This window comes from Aptenodytes forsteri, unplaced genomic scaffold (genome assembly GCF_000699145.1).
Source record: "Aptenodytes forsteri isolate BGI_AS27 unplaced genomic scaffold, ASM69914v1 Scaffold7, whole genome shotgun sequence".
Taxonomy (NCBI): Eukaryota; Metazoa; Chordata; class Aves; order Sphenisciformes; family Spheniscidae; genus Aptenodytes; species Aptenodytes forsteri.
The window spans coordinates 1,660,425-1,681,863 of NW_008795919.1; the positions used below are offsets into that span (position 1 = coordinate 1,660,425).

At 40.1% G+C, this 21,439-nt stretch overlaps 1 protein-coding gene across 1 annotated transcript in view; it reads left to right on the top strand.

The window, feature by feature from the left end:
* The window catches only part of PSMB2 (proteasome subunit beta 2), a 9,152-nt gene extending 1,230 nt beyond the window's left edge, over positions 1 to 7,922 (top strand). The window contains exons 3-5 of the mRNA XM_009284746.1: positions 5,060 to 5,222; positions 6,738 to 6,787; positions 7,692 to 7,922. Of these exons, the coding sequence (XP_009283021.1) occupies positions 5,060 to 5,222; positions 6,738 to 6,787; positions 7,692 to 7,799 (321 nt within the window). The 3' untranslated portion in view covers positions 7,800 to 7,922. The remainder of the gene's footprint in view (positions 1 to 5,059; positions 5,223 to 6,737; positions 6,788 to 7,691) is intronic.
* Positions 7,923 to 21,439: the final 13,517 nt, after the last annotated feature.

The following is a 21,439-nucleotide window of genomic DNA, read 5'->3' on the forward strand; positions in this document are numbered from 1 at the left end:
ATACACCTCCCCACCCGTCTCCCCCCCCAGCCTCTTGTGCACCCCCAGCCTGCTGCTGGTGGGGTGGGGTGAGAGGCAGAAAAGGCCTTGACTGTGTGTCAGCACTGCTCAGCAGTAACGAAAACATCCCTGTGTTATCAACACTGTTTCCAGCACAAACCCAAAACACAGCCCCGTACTAGCTACTGGGAAGAAAATTAACTCTACCCCAGCCAAAACCAGCACAGATGTTTTATTAGAATATGACTTGATTTGCTTATTTTAAAAAACTTATCACTTATCAATAACTGATACAACTATAGTCTTAAAATTTCAGCCTTGGGCCCAATAAACATTTTGTCACAAACACTGCAGGCAGCTAAGTGAATTAAGCCTCTTTAACATCGAGATAAGGTTGTCAGTTTTCATGCAAATGCACTGAATCCATTTAATCTTCTTGGAAAATGATTTAATAGAGCAAAGCTGTTTGATGTACTTAGCAAAACAAGTCCCTTTTGTAAACAGCAACATGAGGCTTTCAGTAAATATCAAATCCAAGTTGGAGCTGTATTTTCAGGTTACTAAACTGCAATTACTGATTTTTTTTCTCATGGTAATTTTTGAAGTATGAAAAGATGTCATGAAGGGGCAAATGGACTTTTAAAGATCCAAGGTTAGGAAGCATTTCATTAGCATTCTTCTCAACATGCTATATGAAAGAAAACAAGAAGAAATAGGATGTTGAGAATGAAGTTGAACAACTGTCGGGGATAGGGCATGGGATAAATTATGTTGCTATTCTGACAGTATACTGCACAGGCCTGAAATGATGCTTCACAGTAGCAAATAAAGGCCAGTATTAACATCAGAGCTGTATTGTTGAGAATTATACATGTGTGGAGTGAGGCCCAGATGCTTCTTCAAGAACTCATCTGCAGGAACAACCTAAGATCACGTTCTCATTTCTGACATGGAGGACAGCTGAAGGTAGCAAATTTTCAAGTTACTAAAGTTAGAGCGAGTCGATGAAAGAACTGAGTGCAGGGTCCTGCCTCAATTTCATACATGAAACGCTACTCTTCTGGTTTAAATGACTTCAACCAACTACATGGATTAAGCATGTTGGTAGATGATGGTTGGCAGTGATGCTGCTTGCTTTAGTGTTTGTTCAGGTGTGATTTGGAAGGTCTGTGTGTGTTTTGTGGAACTCTGTGCAGTTTTTGAGGTTGATGTGAAGGAGTAATGCTGCTTGGTGCCTGGCCCGGATGGCTGTCGGCTGCCTGGTGCTGGTGGCTTGTCTCAAGGGCATCTGACCTGCACAGATGGTGTAGGTGAGGCTGGCGCTGAATGAACTTAAGCAGGAGCAGCCATTTCTTACATACGATTTAAAAGTACCGCTAACGGGAGTAATTTAACAGGCTTTTTGGTAAACTTGGCCAGCAGGATGTAGTATTGATGTGGCGCTGTCGTCTTCCTCTGTGCCATGTCCCTTGAGGCCCGATCCTCCCTTTGTCTCCCCTCCTTCCTGAGCCCACGCCTGTCTTCCAGCTCACCTGCTCCAGATGGGCAGCACAGTGGGGAGGACACTGGCAAAGGCAGATGTGTTTATTTACCGGAGACAAAATGCTGTGCTGTTGCAGATGGCAATGCCCTGGAGCAAGCGGCGCACTCTGACACTACTGTCACACTACAGTGATCTCTATACTGTAGGGAGAACTCTTTCTTTAAACGTAGCACTTAATGATTTGTTTGTGGGATTTAGAATTTGGGGATACAAACCTTGCCATCAGAATTTTTTTCCCATGAATTTTGTTACATTTTCATCATAATTTGTGGGACACCAGAAGGATTAACACTAGCTCTCTGTATCTATTTAAATTGCATATAGGATTCCTGGAGGCTACTGATTTAATTATGTGGATGATAAAAAATGAAAAGGTAAAACATGCCACCACCTCCTGTTAGGAGCAGGAAAATAGTTTAGTAGTAAAAAGTTTGGTGGGAGAAAAAGCAGTTTGTTGCTGTATTGCCATTCACCATGTGAGGCCGTTCCTGTTACGGAGGGCTAGAAGGCATGTGAAGGGGAGTGGCTAACACTGAAACAGTACTTCTTGAGGCATTATACTGTTGTCAAGGCCCAGCCCAAAATAGAGCTTGTTCTGCATTGTTAATCACCATCTGGGTTCCTCCCTATGTTATCTAGTTTGATTTAATTTATGAACCTGGTGGCTCATGTAGGCCAAGTTCCTGATATCTTGGGGATGGCTATCTTGTAAGGCAGTGCCTTGAAGTTGTTCTTTTGGTGGCAAGTATCAAGTGTAATGACACTGGGCTTGGAACTTAAGGCCATTACATTACTGTGCTCTTTTCCTGAATAGTCAACATGTGGTTTTTCATGACATTTCTCTTTTTAAAACATGGGGTTTATGCTCCAGAGTAGGATCTGAAAAGAATCTTTGTTGATTTCCATTTATATGTTGCAATTGAGGCAAACCTAGAATCTACTTTGGAGCCGACTGGCTTTCGCATAGGTGGGTGGTCCTGTAGTTCCTCTTCCACCGCTGCCTTCTCCAGTGTCTCACTTGATTCACCTGCTGAGTCAAGTGCCGGGTTTAGTACGTTTAACATACTACTGAGGCTGCGTGGTGGTGGGGAGTAGGAAAAATAACCCCCTGCCCCTCCAAACCCGATGAAGTTCAGTTTCTTGTTGTGATGCTATGTTTAATTATAGGTGACAGGGTCTGGCCTGAGTCCAGAGGAAGACTGTCAGTTCCTCTCTCCTTGTCCACGCTTGGCAGGATGCTTCCTCACGCCCACCTTTCCCCCCTTGCTGTGACTTTGGCTTCCGCCAGATGTCACACCACTGCTTGTCACCACCCAGCCTCCCGCTGCTGATCTTGTTGGTTTAGTGTATTTATCGCAACTGTTCTCTTCAGCTGTAAATTCTGAAGAATTTCACACATCTCTTAATTGCTGTAGTTATTTTAAATCAAACAGCATAAAGTGCAAAGCTACTTGGGATGAGAAATATTGCCTCTCATAGGAAGGTTAAGTTTGGAAAAAAATAAAAATGTAATCTATCCTGGGGTGTTAGTCATCCACTCATTTGGTAGCCCTTTAATCACACCAGTCTTCTAAAGAGTTTAGAACTGTTGGCATGGATTTGGTTACAAAAGCCAAGGCTGCCTCTGGCATGGGCAAAAGGATTGAGACCTACAAGGAATACCAGTCCCAGCATAGAGATGTTAGTCCCACTAAGACAGCACTGAGAGGTGCTGTCTGCAAATTTCATTTGTCATCACGGAAGTAGTAAATAGATTATGTATATTTTCTAATGTTTAAATCCTACCTTTCTTGAATAAGGGGAAGGCACGGAGGACACTTTATTTACGTTTGAGTTTTAAGAAGCTGTCTCATAGACCATTAGCGGGAGAACTTACAACTGAAAAACAGTTCACAGATTTGTTTAAGTCTGTATAACACCATTTATTTATGGTTGAGTATCTCGCATATGCCAATGTTGGTAATTCAAAGTCACACAATAATTTGAGTGATCTTGTGTCATGGCTCTTAAATATGAGCTTGTGTGATGTTTCAGAATAAATAAATTATGAAATACAGGCTAATTAAATGAATACAGCTGCATGGTAACTTGGTTCCAAGTATTCTTGAGTGCTTTGAAGATTAAATCACACAATTTACAGTGATGTTTGATATATAACTGTAGCATGCTTTATTCTTTCTTACTATCTGGTGAAAGTCAAAATACAGTATCCTGTAATATTTTTTTGAGTGCAAATTCACTGTGCTATTATCACAGGAAAAAGTTCATTTTGATAGTGTTTTGGCTTTAGGGTGAAATTGTGTTTGCTTGTTCAAATCTATTGTTAGTTGCATCATAATTTTTTTCTCATTTTGTTGCTTTGTTGATATAGACTTGCCAGCATTTTAAGAGATATCCTGTTAGTATGATTAATAAGAAACATTATATAAATGTGAAAATACTGGAAGTATATAAAAGCAGTTTTAAAAAAACATATTCCAAAATTTTCTTCTGAGCCTACATTTAAGAATAATACAGTGCATGCATGCTTCATTGTCTTATAAAGTACACATCTTGGTTGAAGATGTATAGGGACATCTGCTTTATTCATTATGGTGGAACACTAAACCTAAAACATGAGGGAAACGGCTAAGGAATTGCTAAAGTTGCAAGTACAGCGCAATAAAAAGGCATGTTAACGTTAATGCAGTTGCATGGTCTTTTTTGATATGATGTAGGTATTTCTCAGTCTTATTTGATAGGCTCTTGCTGAAGTCATAAACAAGAATCGGAGAAGATAGCAGCTGAAGCAGACTAAATTTCTAGTTTAAGAAAACTGTTTCCAACCAAACAAAAAAGCTACTGCTAACATGATGTTGCAGTATCTTAGTAGTCAGTTTTGAATAGAAATAAACCAATTCCTTAAATCTTCATTCACTTGGTCAAGTTAGCCTAATATTAAAGATCAAACTTGGTATGTGCAATAAAAATCTAACTATCAATTAACAAGACAGCGTAACACTGTATATAACTGTTTGCACTGTATGTAAGCTTTCATATGTGCTAAAAAGGTCTATGGTTAGCAGTAGTGTGACTGAGAAAAGAGCGTGCTAAATTAACAAAGAAGTTCTTATAAACTGCAAAATGTTCACGTTGTGCTCACATGTTGACAGTAAAAATCCACAAGTTTTATGTTGAGATGAAAGAATCTGATGTGAAAACATAAAGTTTTCTTAAGTTTGAATGTGCCATGAAAGCGTTTTAAAAAAAAAAAAAAAACCAAACCCACAACCCACTAGTTTTCAGGAGAATCAGAGTTTTATGTTTATTTGCTTCGGCATTCCATATTACCAAAAGACCTAATCGTTTTTAGATTGAGATCCATAATCTCCTGCAGACAGTATTGATGTAGTTGCTAGTAGCATTTTATGGCAAAGAATTGTCAAACTATGTTGCTATTCTGTAGGTGGTGTGGGGAATTAAGATTCAAAGATTTGGGTGTGGCTGCTTTAATGAAAACACCATTTCTGTTTGTAGACCCCTTACCATGTCAACCTTCTCCTGGCTGGCTATGATGACCACGATGGTCCTGCCCTTTATTACATGGATTACCTTGCGACTCTGGCTAAAGCTCCTTTTGCAGCACATGGATATGGTGCATTCCTTACCCTCAGCATCCTTGACCGCTATTACAAGCCAAGTAAGTGGAGTCTGTGGAGGAAAAAATTCTCCTGTTACCGATTAATAAAATAAAGGCTTAAACTGAGAGATTGACATTTGCTGAGTCAGATGGTCCAGCGCAATTGCTGTGATGCTACAGATTTGAATGTGACTTTTTGTTAGAATAAATGTAGCTTTAAAGATTGCCTTCTGTTTTCGCTGAAATGGTAATGTGAAACTAGTCAACTCCTTAAAGTGTTTTCCTGTTTGAAGCATAACAGACTGTAAGTGAAGGAAGTTTCAATTCATTCTAAAACATGACTAGACTTTCCTGGATCATTGGCTATTAGTAGTCTGTTTTTAATAAATAACATTTTGATAACTTTATCTTCTACTTGCTTGTCTATTGACTATGACATGTACATTTTCCCAGAGTATCAATCTTCAGAGGGCAGTCCCAGATCCTGTTGCTCCATATCTTGGATTGGCTTTGTGTGTGGTATATTAAAAACATACAAGTGAAAAGATATTCCTAGCAAGATTATCTCCAGTACTCTGAAGTGGTGGTGATGAAGATTGGTTGGTTTGGTTTACAGTTTTATGCACGTGGTAGCTCTTGATCATAGTTCTTCTACATGTCTGTACCTGTCTAAAGTTTTAATTTTAGAATCATAATCCAGTTCTTACACTGCCAAGGAGTAAACATGGCCCCATCCCCACTTTACGGATGAGGAAATGTACAAAGCTTGGAATATTGTTAATCTGACATCTTTGGCTTTAGCTACAAAACTACTTTACTCCTGTGTGCAAAGCTGAGTTTAATGTCATAGCAGAGATGTTCGCTTAGTAATCCTTTCATCTATCTCCTGCAAGAATTGTAGCTATAAACTGACAATTTTATTCTAATGGGACTTCTGCCTGAAACCGTGGATGCAGGTCTGGAGCAAACTCTAGAAACAAGTTTTGTGAGATCCACAGAGCTTAGTTGTCTTCTAGTCACGTCCCTTGAAAATTATACTGCTCCATTTTCACCATTCCTTGTGAAAAGAGAAAAACAGTGAGCTACAATGTGTTGTCATGGCTTGCTATCCCTATAGAGTGCTGGACTTTATCCTAATGTGTGAGAATAGCAGGGGCATCACACACGTGCCTTTCTCATTATTAAAACTAATACCCAGCAGGGAACGTAGCACTAAAACCAATCTCCGCCTACTGTCACTGACTTGCAGCCGGCTGTGGACAGATGGAGCTGATTTAAAACTGTAATAAACTCGAGGAGGGAGAGACGGCTGGACTTCTCCGAAGCCCAGTCCCTGGCCATGGGAGGCAAAATTCCGTCATGCTTCCCATTCAGTGTAACAAATCGATTCTCAATGGCTTGTTGCAGCGTGAGCGCTTCGGTGCAGGGCGTCCTCAGTACATCTGGAAAGTGTTTTCTGTGAGCTGGGAAGGAGAGTTTTTGGTGCTCAGCTGAAAAGTTGTTTAAATTTAATAAAGTTTCTGTTGAGAGAGATGGCCTCTAATTAAATCAATCTGTGGATGTTTTCTCTTTCAGGTATCACACGTGAGGAAGCTGTGGAGCTCCTAAAAAAATGTCTAGAGGAGGTGAGTTGCCAAACTTAGGCCCTTATGATCTTGAGAAAGGAATGTATGTTTGCATTCATTTGCTGATATTTTCCTGTTCCTCTTGTCGCATTCTTTTGCTGTCTTTGCCAGAAGGGGTAATAAATGCACATTGACCAGATGTGGAGTAGCTACCGAGGAAAAGGATTTGTAGGCACTTGCATTGTCTTAGCATGGTTCATGTCCTCCAGAACGTAAACTTGAGCTTAATTGCTTTTCTTTACTTCTGCTTCTTCCATGCTTAGCATAATATTGATACAGACAGTCTTTGATTTTTTCCTGTTTTGTTTCTTCTGAACATAATGCAAGCATCCTTCTGTTACTTGTATTCCACTTAACTAGTATATACTTCTAAGTGTACTTCTCTTCCAGCTTGCGAAGTGATATCTGAGGTAAAGATTTGACCTTAAAGTTCATGATCAATTTTAATGTAAACATAACCTTTCAGACTCCAAGGCTTTTATAGTAGGAGAATAATCTTTATCCTTGTCTTTAAGACATTGAATTGAATGTAATTGGGGAGGAACATCTGGGGAAACCTCAGGAAGAACTCTAAAGAGGTTCTGTTGATCCATGCACTTTGTGCCCTAAGTTGTAGCCCACTCTGGTCTTCTTCCTGCTTAAATGTCTTCCTTGTTAACAGGCTTTGTGTATTTTGCATCGCTAGCCTTATCTAACATAGATAGTCCTATAACAGAGAGCAAACTCATACTAACTGATTCCTGAGCAGTGAAAAAAACACTCTAGTTCCTAATATTTCAGGTCACTAGAACCAGGATGGAAATTTTGATGTGCAACAGCGTATCCCTTAAATTATGCTCTCCTCTTTTATCTAAAGCTTTGAATGAATCTCATCTCTTTTGTCTTTTTGTCTTTTGTTGAACAGCTTCAGAAACGCTTCATCCTAAATCTGGCTTCTTTCAATGCCCGGTTCATTGACAAAGATGGCATCCATGAAGTGGACAATATACCCCTTCCAAAAGCGATGTCCTAACCCCTGAGATCTTTCTTCAGCAGTCTTCTTTTTTGTTCACTTTTGTTTTTTTCTATTCGTTTGAAGCACACAAGTCATGTACTGCACTGGGAGATCGAATAAAGATTGACATTTATATAGCCAGTTTTATCTTTTTATTCCACTGATCCTTCCTGAGAGTATTTAACTAAATCATTCCACAGTGAAGGTGAAACTTGATTTATTGTTAATGGGTGCATGTTCAGGTTACTTATCTTTCTTTCCTTTTCTGAGATTTTTACTGCCCCCCTGTAAGTTTTCTTATGTGTGGGAAAACTGGTAGTATATTCTCTACATGACAGTGTGCTGTCATTCCCTCTCATAACTGACTATTAAAGCTCAACAAACACCGGGCAAGTGTTTCATGCTAGACATACAGCATCTACTTTATTTTTTCCAAAGACATTACTACTGTTTGCTTTATAAAAAAATAATAATCACATTTTCAAAGACTTAATTTGCTTTTGTTATACCTTGTTTCAATCTAATCCAAGTGAAAGGTGAAAGAACAGATTGTCAAGTAGAATGACTTTTAAAATGCTAGTGTCATTTTTAACTCACCTGGCTGTGGTTCTGTTACTGGGGAAGAATGTCCTCCTGCTGGCACAGTAGGCTCCTAACTACATTAAGTATTTTAAATACAAACCAATGTATCAATTGCATCATTTTTCTTAATTGATGTGTCTGTACATTTAGAAGGCCATGAAAAGTTCAATGAGAAAATAAAACTGCAGTACTCTTCGTAAACCTTTGAATTACTCTTAACTAGCTAGAGCTTTGTTTCCATGAGAATAATCACTGATCTGTCTGGGCTCTAGATGATGCTTCCATATAAAAACTCCATTCACAGAACAGCCTCAGATAATTACCATGTGGCTGATACTTCTAGTCTGCCCAGAAGTGATTCTTCCGAGAAAAATTTTCATTGAGACTGCTTCCCTACTTGAATTTGCGTTGAATGAGTTAACCATTTAAAATGCTCTGTTTGGGTGCTTATTTTATGTTTCAATAAGCTCGGGAAAAGAATCTTGGAAATAGAAGGCTGGATGTGTACAAGATTGTGTGCAGACTATTACTTGTGTGGGATGGCATAACGCTTAAGTTCTCAGCTGGGAAAGGTACGTGACAGACTTAACTGTCTTTATTTGTCAAAGCTGTTTTGGTCTTGCCTCAGTAGTGTGTTTGAGAATGTTAGTCTCTTCCCCAAAAAGCTTCCAGTCTTAAAGACCAAGTATTCCCGTCTTACTGAACAGGTGAGAACTGGATTAGAGACAGACTCGCTTAATGTCACAGAAGAAATTTGCAGCTCCAGTGCCTTAACTCGTCCTGCCTCCTAAGAGTGCCCTTACTTAAATCCAGTTCTTCACTGAAGTCCCATCAGGCTTTGTAGTTTAATTCTTTCCAGAATGAGTTTAATTACCAGCTGGTTTTGTTGTAGTAATTGCTGCGATGGCTTTTATTTAAGGCCAATGGCATATAACTCTCTGAAAGATTTTGCTAAAATTTACTTTGTCTTTTAAAAACCTTTTCGAACTTCTAAGAAAGGAAGTCCCCAGCCTGATTATTTTCTCTTGGCAGGTCACATTTAACATGAGTAGAGTCTGAGTGTTCTAGTTCTGTGATTGAAATCTCACCCCTTCATGTTGCATTAATGTATTTCTTTAGCTTAATATGCAGCATCTCTAATTTATTTTACCACTGATGTTGAATGTTTTTGCAGGTTTCTTGTCTGTCTTTTCAAAGTCATCATTGCAGAGTGGCTGAGCTGATGTGATATTTTTGTCACTGCATATCAAAGTAGCGATGCCTCATTATTGGAGGTATTCCTTATTTCAGACACCGAAACTGGGGTGTGGTGCTATTAGATCATGTGAGTCTGGCAGAGAATCTGCCTGGAGTTTTTATTGGCACCTATTTGCATGCAGGTGATTAATAAACATAAAACAATTACTCCCTTCCAAATACCCTTGTTGGAGTCAGGTTGGAGTGGAACATATGTTTTGCCTGAGGGCAGGGACCGGGATCTGAATCCCCCATTGAGTGAGAGATACAAGGGGTTGCATCAGAAGCCAACAGAGCAGCAACCTCTAGGAATGAATGAATACAGACCTTTATTGCAAAGCAGTAGAACAAAAGAATTGACCCACAATGAGATTGGACTCCAGCCTCTAATGAAGTAGATTCTTTTGAGGACTTTCCAAGAACTTACACTTTTTAAGGAAAGGTGTAATACTTTTGGTGTGTAACTTTGGATTGTTTTAAAGGTCTACAGTGCTGATCTTTAAATTCGGAAACATTCAGCTTTCATTTTTAACAGTAATATATGGAATCTGTTTAAAAAAAAAAATCAATGTTTTAAGTTTCCCATATTCATTACTTAAGGAGAAGAAAACCTCTTACGTGCTTCAAGTTTAGCCCTAAAGCTTTTGGAAACCATATTTTGCCTAGAATCCAGGAATACCTTTTGGAAAGAATTCACCTTTCCGTTTGAAAAGCATCTGTATTTATCATGACAGGCCTCTCTTTCATAAGAAATCTCTGAAAGAGTTGAGCACTGCAAGAAAGTGCTGCTTTCTACTAGTAAGCTTTGGTTCTTCATATTATAAAAAATTAATGTCGTAAACCAAGGTAACGTATTCCTAGGGCATTGTAGCCACAGTGAGCTTGTTCTGCTTTGCTTTGGCTGGTAATTCTGACCATATGTTTTACTACCGAAGCCTCAGGGCCTAAAGAGTTAACAAGGCACTTTTTCTCGTTTTAGGTTTCCTGTTTAAAGATGGTCTCCTCCTCAGCACTGTGCATGTAACAGATCACTGCACCAGCTCATCTCTTCAAGAGCTTGGAGTTTGCTCTAAGATCGGTTTACAAGGGAACAGAGCCTCTGTGCCTTAGGCCACGTTACGTTGGGAGGGCTTTGCTGAAAGAAGTATGTGAGTGTAGGTGCAGTGCTTCTACGTCTTGGTCTTGGTGTTAACTATACCTTTTCATGGAAGAAAATCTGCATTTTGTTGCAGAATGCTAGAAACGTGGCACAGAGGAGGTCATCAGTACTCAGACAGCTGGCTGGCATGGTTGTTCTTAGCACAAGTTTGTAATGGCAGCAAGGTAGTTCTGTAGTCCTGGAAGTGACTAGATGGCTAGAAGTTGTCTTGAGTGATGAAGCTTCTTCCCACATGGGATGGCAAGTGACAGCCGAGCGCAGACACGCAATTAAAAATTGAAATGGTTGAAAGGTAAAAACTACCTCCCCCTATTGCTGTATTCAGCCTTTATGTGGAACTACTGGTGGGGGAGAGCGCCCCAAGTTGATTCACCTACATGTTTCCCCAAGACTTTTCCAGTCCAAGAAATCTGTGACCCCGTTCAGTTAAACAAGCCAAGAGATGCTTCAGCCATGAGTAGGTGAAGTGCCTTGGGCAGGGACTGCTTTTTCTGTGTGAACCTGAGGGCCCTCAGCAGGCGTGCTTGTAGAAATTAGTGAGGCGATGTAGAAACTACACAGCAATAGAATAATCAAAGATACAGAAACAAAGCATGTTTGGAGCAATCCTATACAGTATTCTCAGCAGTCTGAGTTCGACTTCTGTTCATGGTGATGAAACAGTCACTGGCAGAAACTTTGTTTGCAACAAATGGAGCTGTCACTTTTCAGAGTAAAGATGTAGGAGCAGAGGGGAGAGATCAGGCTAAACTCTCCCAAGGATGTGTTTTCATTTGCTCTTGTCTCTAGTTTTGACACTAGGTTCCTACAGGAAGTATTGGCCGATGCCAGGGCTGACGTTACGGATTATGTTCATAGTGCTTGGGATTTGGTTGATTCCATTTTCCAATCTGAAGCAGGGACAGAATGTATAAAATAGCTCGGCGCCTAAGGAAGGAAAAACCTCTAACTGCTACCTGTGAAGCACTGTAGATATTGTGTCTGTAAGGAAAATAAATTTATCCTAATCATAAAAAGTTTATCCTTCAAGCCATTTTTAATTCTTTTTCTTTAAAGGTTTAACCTTATACAGAGTTTCCATGTGTTGTTATCAGTCTGCCATCAACAGTAATTAAGTGCAGGAAACTTCCATGTGACCACTGATCAAACTAAACAGACATGAGTTGTTTTAACAGATTTTAAAAAGCAAAATGGAAATGATAGAATTAAAGCATGCAATTTTTTTCTATGTTCTTGACTATGTTGGTTTGAACCTCTGTGTAGTCCTGACTTGCTGAGGACTATGTTAAAAATAAGTTAGTTGTCTTGAAAATGCAAAGTGACAGTTTAAGTGTTTTGTTTCTCTGCTAATGTGCAATTAGGTAGTTATCCAATAAGCTTATTCATGTAGTCTAACTCAAGACAGCTGTGGAAGGAATAGAGAAAAACCCTTTACTGTTGAGGAGTGGTGAGAGGGGAAAGGATGTTGAGAAGGATCTGTTTCAGAATTGCCAGTATGCTCTTTTTCCCCATGTAATATAGTAAAGCATTAAAGGTTAGCAAGATTTGTGAAAAATTAAATTCTGCTGATCAAATCTATTAGAGAGGTGAAACTAAAATGTGGATAGATCTGAATACTAGCAAATGTAGTATAAGTTTGGATCTATAAATTAACTCTAAGGCAACCATACAAGGTGGGGCCAACCTAATAATCTAATTGTTGGAAATGATGACTTGGCTAAGTGTATTTTGATTTGGGTAAAGTACGTTTTGCTTAGTAGAGGCTTCCTTGGTGTCGTCAAATATTTCTGATGTTTATGCACAAACAGGAAAATAGTCCATCTCCTTTAGTTAATTTACAGAAGACAAAGCAGGCTCCATCATATTTTGTGTCAGTATTTTTAGCATTATTGACAGTATCCTACTACAGTACCACCAAAATGCCTATGGGCTTAAGTGATGCTTGATCTCCTCTTGCTAAATGTTGCACTTGAAATGCAACAGATGCCATTACCCTGCTACCAGAGCTCCTTGGTTTGCGGAGAAAACCTGTGGATCTCGCAAGCCTCTTCCATTCAGCAGAGGGCAGTGATCTTGCACGCACACTGCCGCCTCCTTACAAACTTGTTTGGCCTCTTCATCTCTGTGCAGATCATCTGATGGTCACAGAAACTCAGCATTATGGAGAACGGGTTAATGCCTTGTCCAGCAGTGGCAGATGGGATGTACGCGGTTGTTTCATCCCTTGGAAGATGCACGTTTTATTTTTCACAAGTGTTGGACAGTTGTCCCATGAAACAGATATTTATCCATGTTTTCACCAGTGAAGGCTAAGATAGCTAGTGACTTGCCAAAATGACCAAAAAGAGTAGCTGGAATCCATCCTCTACTGGCTAGTCCAGGCACTAATGAGCAGGGATGTAAAGTTAAAGTACACCTTAATTTTTTTTTTAAGATAATGCCATTCTCCCTTGCAAAAGTGCTCTTGACATTTGCTACTATGTGCTGGAAGTGAGGATGCTCAGTATTTTATCAGCAACAGTATGCTGGGGAAGAAAAGCTACAGCACCATGTGATACTATTTTCAAAGAACTTTCTGTGATCCCACAGCAAAATTTGCTTAAGAAAAAAAATCAGAAGAAGTCTGAAATGGCTGGGGTATGCACGTTTTATTTTTCACAAGTGTTGGACAGTTGTCCCATGAAACAGATATTTATCCATGTTTTCACCAGTGAAGGCTAAGATAGCTAGTGACTTGCCAAAATGACCAAAAAGAGTAGCTGGAATCCATCCTCTACTGGCTAGTCCAGGCACTAATGAGCAGGGATGTAAAGTTAAAGTACACCTTAATTTTTTTTTTAAGATAATGCCATTCTCCCTTGCAAAAGTGCTCTTGACATTTGCTACTATGTGCTGGAAGTGAGGATGCTCAGTATTTTATCAGCAACAGTATGCTGGGGAAGAAAAGCTACAGCACCATGTGATACTATTTTCAAAGAACTTTCTGTGATCCCACAGCAAAATTTGCTTAAGAAAAAAAATCAGAAGTCGTCTGAAATGGCTGTTTTGAAATGAGGAATATTATAACACATTCATTTGCTCTTACCCAACAAACATACAGTGTGTTAAGGCCATGGCTGAAAGATATCATTATGGTCCTGGGTTTAGCAGAAAATGCACTTGTCTGTATAATTAAAATGTCCATGGTTGGAGTATATGGGAACCAGAAACTTCAAAGTACATAACCAGACTCGGACATCTGGGAGTTGGGAAGACGTTTCCTAAGCTGTCAGATCATGTTGTGGTTTTCTTTTTTTGAACAGCAGTTTCTTGAATCTTTGAAACTTCTGTTATTGGGCAAGGCCAAGTACAGGATATAAAAGGATCTCCAGGGTTTACTTATTTCTTATTTTCTCTCATTTAAAGTGATAAGGTTCAAACCTGTTTCTCTTCTCTTTTTTTTTATAATCATCCTTAAAATCATGTAGCTCTGAGTGGGCACCTTCAAGAAGAAAACAATTAAAACTGGGTTGTAATTTTATTTGTCTTAGAGTATTCACTCAAAGCACATGAGAAACCTGTCCAAATCATCACGCTTGGGGCTTTGGCCTGGTACATCTGATAGTCCTAGGTTTGTGTATTAGTATTTACTTTAGTGTTTATTGCCCGTGCTTTGATGAAACATCAGGAAGGCTGGTTGTGTGAACACTGCCAGAGGTCAGCTTGCCTTCATCTCAGATGTTTACGTAAGCTGGTTAAAGATTTGAGGTTAACCTCTGCTGATGTTTTTAGGAGCTGTAAAGCCATACGTTTTTGGTTTTGGTTTCCATGTTGGCTCCAAAATTTGGGAACTAAACCAAAAGGTTCTTTATGTTCAAAAGCTGTGAAAAAGCTTATTAACACATGGCGTTAATAGAAAAAATTTTTGCCCTGAACTGAACAGAGCTATTTTTCCTCACAGCACTTGGCTGAATTACTCCTTAGCTCAGCAGCAAGGTACTGACAACTTTTTTTAACAATACTTTAAAACAGGAATGATCCTTTGTTTTTTTTAACTTTATCAAAGTCTTCAGACTTTACCAGATAAGACCTATAGTGCAGATTCTCTAAACTGCCCGCCTTTCTTCCAAATGTTATGAAAGGTGCTCCATAGGGTGGACAGGTTTCCCACCTCTTTTGCCTTGCTCATTTTCCTGGGGACAGCTGAACGCTTCCCAGTTTGCCCAAAACCTGCCTCTTTGCCTGGTGCACGCGTGGCCGTGCCGTGCCGAGGCAGTGATGGGCTCTCTGTCCCGCGCGGGGCTGCAGATGCACTTGCTCCCATTTTGGCTCCAAAGAACTGTGCCAAACCCTGTCTTCCTCGCAAAGAGATCCTGAATGGGGCAGAGTCAGAGTTATCTGTGCTAAAAGACTAGTCTGATTTAGCATGGTAATTACTGTGTTCTTCCGGAGGCTCCCTATGATGACCAAATTAGCAGGAAACTCTAAAAGGTATAATATGCTCCTGACATATGACAAGGCTAGGGGAGAGGAAATGAAATGAAAATGGGTCAGGAGTGGGAGGCCTGGGCTGAAGCAATTCCCTGTGGTGCCAGGGTCCATTTAAGAGTCAAAACAGCAGCACATTACAAAGAGGGTGTAGAAAGGCTGTTTTCATTGTCCGAACCGAGCAAACTGGCCTTTCCACTAGTCTCCTCCTCAGCGGTGCCTGTAGCACCTGCAGCACAAACATCTGATATATTGCATTCCTAGTTTGAATGCTTTTCTGCCTTTGTTTTTGCAATGAACCAACAGGCAGCAAAGTAGAACAGGGATTCTTAAAGGAGATAACTTTTTATCATTGGAAATAAAATAATAAACTTATAGTCTATATCTTTGTCTGAAACAGACTGTTGAAACTAATTTTGGTTTTTTTGTATTTATGGTGCTAGACTTGAATTATCTGGGTTTGGATCCCAGCTTTTCCCCAACCTCCCTATGTCTCCCTCTTTAACTCTGTACGTCGCATCTGTTTTCTGTAAGATGCAGGTAACGATTTCCTTTGTAATCTTGTCTACTGAAATAGAAATTTTGGGGTAAGATCTCTTTGCACAGGGCCTAATACAATGAGAATTTGATGACTGATGGCACAAGGTACTACTGGAACGTAAATGTTAACCCTCCTGAAAGAAACAGTCAGGTATGCTGATTGTATTGGATTGGATGAAATGGTTTCATAGGAAATGCTGCTCTTTTGAAAATATTTGCTGCATGCTGAGAAGTAAACCTGTTGGAAAAGAAACGTCCCTGGATGATACAATCTGCGCAGGAAATGCAGATAAGTCTTCTGTTTACAATTCCACGTAGCCGTCAGAGTAAAGTCTCCAAGGTGTGATGAAACTCCCATGAACTCCAGAATAAGAGCATGTGGTGTTTCAGCCACTAATGTTCTGAAGCTCATGCAGTAAAAAACTCCAGGGATCCACTTTGATCAGGTCTGTAATGGAGTAGAAGTTTGACTATGGAAAACCTTGAGTGTCCAATGGAAAGAATGTGATTTACTGCTTATAGCATGCACTTGAGGAGAAAAATCCAAGATGCCATTGCAGAATTAGATGAAATTTATCTGTTCTGGGGGGCAACAAGCAGAACCACATAGAACACACGAAATTTTGGGTGTGGACAGAGGAGGATGGTGGGCTGCTTATCGTTTTTTGTTGAGTGCAGGTCATTCAGTCACACCAAGAAAATGCTGCCTCTTGGGGATTCTTTAGCCAGTTTAAGGTACAGTGGAAAAACTCGAGGGGAACCCAAGGCACTTCTGCATGGACAGACGACTCATCAGGTGAGAAGGCTGTAGCATCCAGACACATCTTGACATGCTGCAGAACTTCTTGACTGGGAGCAATAGCTTGGTCTTTCTCTGAACTCATTTCACACCCAAAAAAACTTGAGTTGTCTCCATTTAACAAATCATCTTTGACTATAACCTTTGCTACCAAAATGAAGCTATCCTTATGGGAAATACTTCTGAATTTCAGGGTATAAATTTAGCCTTTTTCTCTGCTGAAAAGAATCAAAAGAGAAGCATCTGAAGGTGTCAAGATAAAAATATACAAAGAAGCCATCCAGAATAACACTGGCATAACTTTTGCTGCCTGTCTGCCTCAGAGAGGTTGCTGGGATGCTTCAGCACTGCGAGTATGGGGCCAAAGCTTGGGTGCATATTCAATGTCTGGAATTATTATTGCTATTTATGGTATCCTGTTGAAAATGCAGCAATGCTCAGGTGGCCACAATGGGAATTCTTTGCAATATAAAGGAGGTCAGGCGGGAAGACCCAAATGATACCTTCTGGCTCAGCATGGTCAGATTCTGTGTAATGACTGGGTTTAGACTGTTTCTCCCAAAGTCTGTTAGGATAATTAAGCCTATAGTTGTATGCTGCACGTGACACTGCGCTATCTGTCTAGGCTGCTAAATCAATAACCTCTGAAGCAAGCATTTTTTCACCCTTGCAAATAACAGTTGTTTTACTGCCTGATTTGAAAATGTTTTTGGTTCTGGTGTTTTGATTCAGTTGCACTAACAGGAAAAACTTCCTTTGCTCGCTGATGGTGTGGCTCCCTGGATTCTGTATGTAAAGTTTGGAATTTAATAGACTCTCTCATATATGAAAGAATGCATTAACTACATGTCAGCAAAGTCTGTTTATTGTGTTGTTTTAGTATGGAGAGCTATTATTACCCTGTTGCTTTTAAGGTAGCCTGCTTAAAGGTAATGATTTAGTCTATCCAAAGCGATGCAGAATGCCAACACAACCTCTGCTTGTTTACGTTAATGATACAGTATAGAGTCACAGTTCAATGTTAACCTCAGTTTACCCTTGGGATAGCTGACTGTTAGGGAATGAAGAGTTTTTGTTAATGTTCTTTTTCACTTGTCAAGGATTGTCATGTGGTTTCCCTAGACTTGTCATTCATTCAAAATTAATTCAAAAAAGATTTTTTTTTTCAATTCCCCTTTAGGATTGAAATTCCAGAGTGTTCTATAACAAGCGTAGAAACCATGAGCCTGAATCTATTTTTACTCTTTGACACAATCCCATGTATTTTCCCACGATAACATTTGTAATCAGTGTGGGAATTTATATCAGGGTTGAGCCATGAACTGTGTAAAATGCCTTTTTTTCCTCTTAGGATGGAAAGGCAAAGAACACATCAGGGCATGGCCTTGTTTGACAGTGAGCTGGGAGGGGAGCTCCAGTACTAACTCATTACAAACAATAATTGGCCTGGTACAACCTCTGAAAGCTGTGCTCTTCTCAGGTATCTCTGTGGGCCTGCAGAAATGAAGGTGCCCAAAATTTTGGGAAGTGGAAGTCTCAATGCTTTTAGAAAGTTGATCCTACATGACACATCCATCATCAGTCTTGAGCATCTGTGGCGGAATCAACAAGTGAATCCAAATCATCAAACTTCCTCCCAATTAAAAGGTAATTGGTGGCATCCTGGCCTTTCAGGCACCAGACTGTTCCTCATAAAACATTCAAAAGCCTTGCAGTTACCCAAAGAGGAAAATGAGGGAGGTATTTTTCCACCCGATGGACGTGGCATGTAATTACTGTAGGCATATCCTGATTCTTTGTCTGTATTGCTCATTGCTGCTATGTCTAAAAATTCCTTGATATTCAAAGAGTGCCCTAACCAAGTCAGGTTTTCATAATACGATTACATTATGAAATTATATTTCATGCCTGTATATTATAGTGTGCACACATATACTTTCATCATGTATCGGAGTGTAGTTTGCTCTTCTCTGATATCATGCACCAGAGGATGTCTACAAATTGAATTATTTCAGGATAGTTATCCTAAATAACTCCATGTAGAGAAACCTGTATTGTAGCAAAAAAGCACCTTACTCTCCTTTATCATAATCCATTTTAAACATGGATTATGCTGATGCAGAACAGGGCACTCCTATTTTGGAATAATTTTAAATAGGAATAGTTTTTGTGCTTTTGGCTCACACCCTGCATTATCCAAAATAGCTTTGAAGTGTAAACAAGCCTCTAATGTGTCTCTAGTATTTCCATTCCGCTCCCTGGCTCCTCCTTGTTCCCTGGCTCTTCCTTTGGGAAGGTCCAGAGCAAAACCAGACCTGCGGAGCCCGTCATTTAGGTCTTTGCTTTCACAAACTTCATAGCAAGGGACACTTCCAATCTGATTCCCAATTTAAATGCATCCCTAAGCTTTTGAAGGGAGTATTTAGATGCAGGTTTCTGACTCTGAGCCATCCCCACAGATTATATTAGTACATAAAATGTTTCCTTTCACACTTTTCTGAAAGGGAGAAAGGTTTGTATTTCTAACCTCCTGTGGTCCCTTTTGGGACAGGGTTTTTTTTCTCTATCATCATCAGCCTATTCTGCAACCTCCAGGCAAAGCTGATGGGTACAACTCTGAGAAAGGTCCGATATTACAAGTGCTGTAATGACTCAGACCCACGTCCATCTGCCTAGTCTCTAGCCGTGATGAGGAATGGATGTGTAGGGAACACTGCAGACATGCTCTCTAAAATCATCCCTCTTCCACTGTGTCAAAAGCCATTTACGCGTCTGCTTCCATGAAATGCCACGGCTTCTTACTTGTCTTCTGTTCATTTATTTAAACCTGCTTCCTGACTATTTCATTTGGCGTCCTGCCTCTAGTTTTAGTGTCATCATTCCCTGTTTGTATTTGTTTATACCGTTGTTCTCCACGCCTCTGTCATACACCGCTTGTGTCCTTTACAAGTGGTGCAGCTCTAATCCCTTGGTCTTTCCTCGCACAGGAGTCAGTTCCCACCTGAGATCTCCCTGGCTGCTTTTCTCCGTGGCTTTACCAGTTGGGCTGGCCAGATCTGCAAGTGGCATTCAAGATAGAGGAATACCATGCAAGCACATGTATGTCATGCACTATAATCCATTTTCTGGTTTGTTAATCCTTTTTTAACAGTTCCCATCATTTTGTTTGTATTTCCAGCCTCCTGCGAGTAGGAGGTGGCTGTTTTCCGAGTTCTATCCTTAATAATGCCACAAACATAGCAGCTAATTTAGAGAGCTTCATTGCATATAGATTAGTAGGGTTATTTTATCTGCTAATTTATCACTCATTGTCTTGATACCATGAGGTCCTTCTGCAGCTCTTCACAGACAGGTTTAGATTTGACTATCCTGAGTGGTTCTGAAACATCTGCAAACGCATCGTTTCACTATTCATCTCCGGCATCACCAGAGGCGCCGGCCGGCTCGGCTGCGATGGCTTGTGAGATCAGGGCATTAACGCCAGCTCCTGTCATTCTCTGAACTCTCTGTTTGTGACTGCACAGATCAGTCAAACGTTGGCCATGAAACTGGAGGATATTGTTTCTTAAAACTATATAATATTTCAAGATACAACCACAGAGGCAGAAGGGTCCTTGTTCACAAAGACGATGGAGGTGCTTTCTTCAAATAAAAAGAGGTTTATTAAGATAATGAGAATGACATTGTGGTGTGGGTGTTGTACATCTATTGCAGCATTAAGAGAAACAACAGCAAGTACAAAATCCTGCAGAACTTCTATAGTCATTATCATCACAGCCTATCTTGTCCATGCTACGGTTTTGTGTATCCAAAACTTCATTCCCATTTCTAATGGCAGAAAATCCAAAGACTTTCATCTTTCAGGGGAAAAAAAAAAAGGGGGGGCAAAACAAAAAAACCCAACTCAATTTGATATAAATAACTTGCACTGGACATTTTAAAACTTTCAGATTTTAATTACACATAAATAAATATATACAGATTTAGAACAGTTCAGTTTGGCCTAGTTCAAGTTCTGCTCCTTGTGCTTTATTAATTATTATTAATTTTAGAAACTTGTGTGCTGTTATCTGTAGGTTGTGGAGTTTTAATTAGTCCTGGGTTTAACTTAACCTGCTTTATCCCCAGCTGTGACCATAGCAGTCAGGAAGGCTCTCCTCGAGCGGTTCCTGCCCTGGGAACCATCGCGTGTGCGGTTTGTTCCTCCCCTCGTGGTACGGCTCAGGGATCCTCAGCCCCAGGGAAAAATCCACGTTGAGTCTCAGTTTGAAAACTGTAAACGAAGTCTGAAACTGCTTTATAATCCAAAGCAGTTCTGCTGGCAATTTTCTCTTGGCCTGGCTTGAGGACTGGGCTGTAGGTGGGGAAATAGGAAGGTTTCCTCTGTGTTTGCCTGTCAAACCAGCTGATAAATCCAGGTACAGCCAGTGATCCAACTCCCTGCCCTCTGCTGCTCGCGCCTCTGGTTCTTGCATTGATGAGGCTTTTGCTCGCTCTTCTCAGTTTTTCAGTTGGAACAAATTCCTGGAGCATGTCAGGATTTCACTATGGGTTTTTAAAAAACGAAACAAAATAAAATTGCACATGACTTGGCTTCCTGCATCCACGATTTAAAAAAAAAAAAAAAAAGGCAAAACCCAAAAGCCATCAACCTGTCTTATTTCTCAATCTCACTACGTCCATTAGAGTTGTTTTCTTCTTAAATTCTTTAAATCTTCTTTTTTGTCTTTTCTTTGTTTGCTTTACGAGTTTCATCCCAAGTTCAAATGTAGCAGTTCAGAAAACGGTGCACTGGGTCCTCTTTCCCCCCCCAGTGCTGTTAAGCCTTCCTATTGTGACCAGGGAAAGCTCCCACCGGAGAGAGGGAGGGAGACA